The sequence below is a fragment of the Dipteris shenzhenensis genome, chromosome 31 (genome assembly GCF_047967505.1).
Source record: "Dipteris shenzhenensis isolate YYH24624 ecotype China chromosome 31, Dip_SZ_1.0, whole genome shotgun sequence".
Taxonomy (NCBI): domain Eukaryota; kingdom Viridiplantae; phylum Streptophyta; class Polypodiopsida; order Gleicheniales; family Dipteridaceae; genus Dipteris; species Dipteris shenzhenensis.
In genome coordinates, this window is record NC_141626.1 from 15,704,905 (window position 1) to 15,708,963 (window position 4,059).

Consider the following 4,059-nt stretch of genomic DNA (forward strand, 5'->3'; position numbering starts at 1 on the left):
GGTGGCCGTCGGTGCAAAAAGCTCTGGAAGAATCCCCACCACAATGTCTCTGGAAGAATCCCGCAAAGCATTAATTAGCCTTTAATTAACCTCATAGCTAATTGTGCGAAGCATACCACTCCCCTAGTGTTCACAGATTACGTGCAAACTATATACGATGAACCTGCAATATTTTCATTTTCACCCTTAAAAAACATTTTCTCAATTTTGTAAAATCTGCAAAATTTTAGGCAATTTAGTTATATTTTAGCTAAAGAATCTGCAAATTCTGGAAAAACCTTCAAATTTTGACACCCCAAGTTTTGTGATTTGTTGAGAAAAATCTTCTGAAACACTGCTCCCATACCAACTAATACTAATACCCCTTTTTCACCATCTTCGGGGGCCCTATTGAACTATAACCCAACACAGATTAGTTCTCTGCAGAGATGAAGGGGACCTTCGTCTTAAGGACAGCAATGGTGACGGTTCGTTTGGCTGGCTCTCCTCTATGTATCTCAACACGTTTGCCTGTAGGCATTCCCGGACAAACTTCAAAAAACATCCGACTCAAACATCTACACACTCCTGGGAATCGGTTTCCAGCGTGGTCATACTCCTCAAATAGCTCAAGAACAAAGTGGCTGTACTTCATGGGTCCTTCCAAATGGTGGGACAACTCAGAGAGCAAAAGCGCAGGTAAAGCTGTAGAAGTAATACCTATTGTTCCAAGGGCGTGCCATAAAAAGGAACCCAGTAATGCACGGGGCAGAAGCTTTCAGTGGTCAGGCCCGGTCAAACTCGGGTACAGTTAAATACGTCTGAAGCACAAGAATTGCAAGAGAACAGTGGCTGGGAGATGCTAATATTAGAGGAGGCACTCACTTCTTTGGAACGGATGTCCCACCTGCCTTCGGTCGAAAACTTTATATGCATCTTGCAGAATTGCAGAAAAAAGAAAAGTGCAACGTTCGCCAAACGCCTGCATGCTTACATGTGTAAAAGTGGGCTGGAGGCTCACGGGTCTCTCGGGAACTTCCTTGTCCCAACTTTGGTGGAATGTGGAAGCATGTGCGATGCTGATCAGGTTTTTAAAAGGCTGGTTGATCGGAATGAGCATTGTTGGACTTCTCTCATCATGGGTTATATCGAATGTGGGGAATCACACCATGCCCTCAATTTGTACCACAAAATGCAAGAGGACTCTGTACATCCTAGCAAGTACACGTTTGTAGCCCTCCTGAAAGCTTGTGCTAGGCTGAAAGATGCAGAAATAGGCCGAGAAATACATGCTGATATTGTCACACAGGCATTGGAAAAAGGTCCTTTTGTTGGCAGCACGTTGGTAGACATGTATGCCAAATGTGGTTTGCTTGCGAAAGCACAAGAAGTCTTGGACAAGCTGCCAGTTCGAGATGTGGTCTCATGGACTGCATTAATTGCAGGATATGCTGAACGTGGATTTGGTGCAGAGGCACTGAACTGTTTCGAAATGATGCAACTGGAGGGTGTCTCTCCAAATGTTGTCACGTTTGTCTGCAGCTTGAAAGCTTGTCGCAACATAGGAACCATAGACAAGGGCAGGGAACTACATGCTGAGATTGCAAGACGTGCATTGGAAAGAAATCCTTTTGTTGGCAGCACCTTGGTCGACATGTATGCCAAATGTGGCTCGCTTGCAAAAGCACGGGAAGTTTTTGACATGCTAACAATTCCAAATGTAGTCTCATGGACAGCATTAATTACAGGATATGCTGAACGAGGGCTTGGTGAGGAAGCACTGGACTGTTTTGAACAGATGAAACTATGTGGTGTCTCTCCCAATGCTGTCACTTTCGTTTGCAGCTTGAAAGCTTGTGGTAGTATAGGAGCCATAGACAAGGGCCAAGAAATACACTCCGAGATTGCTGGACAGAAATTTGAAACAGATCCGTTTGTTGGCAGCAGCTTGGTTGACATGTATGCCAAATGTGGCTTGCTTGTAAAAGCTCGGGAAGTGTTTGACAAGTTGCCAGTTCGAGACGATGTGACATGGAACATACTAATTGCAGGTTATGCTGAACAGGGGTTTGCTGAGGAATCATTGAACTGTATCCAACAGATGCAACTGGAGGGCATCGCTCCAAATGCTGGCACGTTTGTCTGCAGCTTGAAAGCTTGTGGCAGTATAGGAGCCAAAGCCTCTTTTGCTAAAGCACAGGAAGTATTTGACAAGCTGCCAGTTCGGGATGTAGTCTCGTGGACGGCACTAATTGTAGGATATGCTGAACACGGGCTTAGTGAAGAAGCACTGACCTGTTTCGAACAGATGCAACTGGAGGGTGTCTCTCCAGATGCAGTTACGTTTGTTTGCAGCTTGAAAGCTTGTGGCAGCATAGGAGCCATAGATAAGGGCCAAGAAATACATGCCGAGATTGTCAGACAGGAATTCGAAAGGGATCCTTTTGTTGGCAGCACTTTGATTGACATGTATGCCAACTGTGGCGCACTTGCAAAAGCACTCGAAGTGTTTGACAAGCTGCCAGTTCGAGACGTAGTATCATGGACTGCACTAATTGCAGCATTTGCTGAGCATGGGTTTGGTGAGGAAGCACTGAATTGTTTTGAACAGATGCAAGTAGAGGGTGTCTCTCCAAATGCTGTCACATTTGTCTGCAGCTTGAAAGCTTGTGGCAACATTGGTGCCCTAGTCAAGGGGCGAAAAATACATGCTGAGATTGTCAGACAGGAATTGGAAGGAGACTTCTATATCGGTAACATGTTGGTTGACATGTATGCAAAATGTGGCTCGCTTGCAAAAGCATGGGAAGTGTTTGGCGAGCTGCCGGTTCGAGATGTAGTCTCATGGACTGCACTGATTGCAGGATATGCCCAGCTAGGAGAAAGTAAACATGTTTTTCACATGCTTCAGAGAATGGGAGGAGAAGGCATAGAGCCAAATAGTGTTACATTCCTTACTGTTCTTACGGTATGCAGTCACGCAGGTATATTGGATAAAGGCCAAAAGTACTTTGAGGCCATGAGCAAAGACTATGGAATGACTCCAACTATTGAGCACCACACGTGCATGGTTGATATCCTTGGCCGTGCAGGCCAATTAGACTGGGCAGTAGCTATGGTGGAGAAGATGCCTTTCCAACCTAATCTTGTGGTGTGGCTTACTGTATTGGGAGCTTGTCAAAAGTGGGGTAATGTGGAGCTTGGAAGACAGGCCTTTGAACATGCAGTGCAACTAGATGAAAAGGATGCCGCAGCTTATATCTTGATGTCTAACATCTATGCAGGTGCTCACATGCCAGAGGATGAGAAGAAGGTTGAGGCAATGAGAACCAGCATGGAAGAAGCCAAGACAAACGCTGCAAAATCATGCATACAAATACAAGGCTTTTTCCCCAAGCAAATTTTTTTAGGAAAGCTGGCTAAAGGGGGATAATCCAATTAAACATGATTCACAATCAGACTCAATTTTTATCTTCTTTCCCTGAGTACACCTGTATTTTTATCATACTGGCACCAACATTTCAAATAAGGGGGGACCAGGGCTTCTGCAGATGCACTAGCATCACCAATGGTCTCCACAAGTACACTTTCCTGCCTTGACATATGAAGGTGGTTTTGCATCTTTTGACAAATAATTGGTTGCTCTATCTTTTATAAAAGTGAATTGGCTGCGAAGGTGTTGGTGAGGTTACAAACACTATATCCACATAACCCATCTTTCCTTCTTGATACATCCCATGACACACACTGCAATTCCGGGACATATCCTTCTTGAATCACTCGCAAGTTATGAATTTGCCTATTGATTACTGTAGTGAGCTATACAGAATATATTATGAATGATCATAATATGAACACACATTAGAACTAATGCTATGCTACAGAAGTTCAGCACTTCCCAATGCATCAATAAGATATTGTTGATAAAATATGGAGAGGGAGAGGAGAAAGAGTGAGGATGAGAAGCATAGTGGCAAACAAACATGTTTGCATGTTAAAGCAAACGTTTTCCAAGATTGTGTTTTCAAACGTCAATTTTTTTAAACCCTGCCAACCTTTGGTTTTTGGGGTTTTGTCCTT

At 44.0% G+C, this 4,059-nt stretch overlaps 1 protein-coding gene across 1 annotated transcript; it reads left to right on the plus strand.

The window, feature by feature from the left end:
* The first annotated feature begins 439 nt into the window (after positions 1–439).
* LOC147881093 (pentatricopeptide repeat-containing protein At3g09040, mitochondrial-like) lies at positions 440–3,701 on the plus strand. The gene has a single exon (XM_087369959.1). It carries the CDS (start codon positions 839–841, stop codon positions 3,410–3,412), a length of 2,574 nt encoding a protein of 857 aa, XP_087226085.1. The 5' UTR covers positions 440–838; the 3' UTR covers positions 3,413–3,701.
* The last annotated feature ends 358 nt before the right edge of the window (positions 3,702–4,059 follow it).

What these genes read in the sequence shown, in the direction of transcription:
- LOC147881093 (XM_087369959.1), top strand. Translation starts at nt 839, where the DNA reads ATGCTAATATTAGAGGAGGCACTCACTTCTTTGGAACGGATGTCCCAC.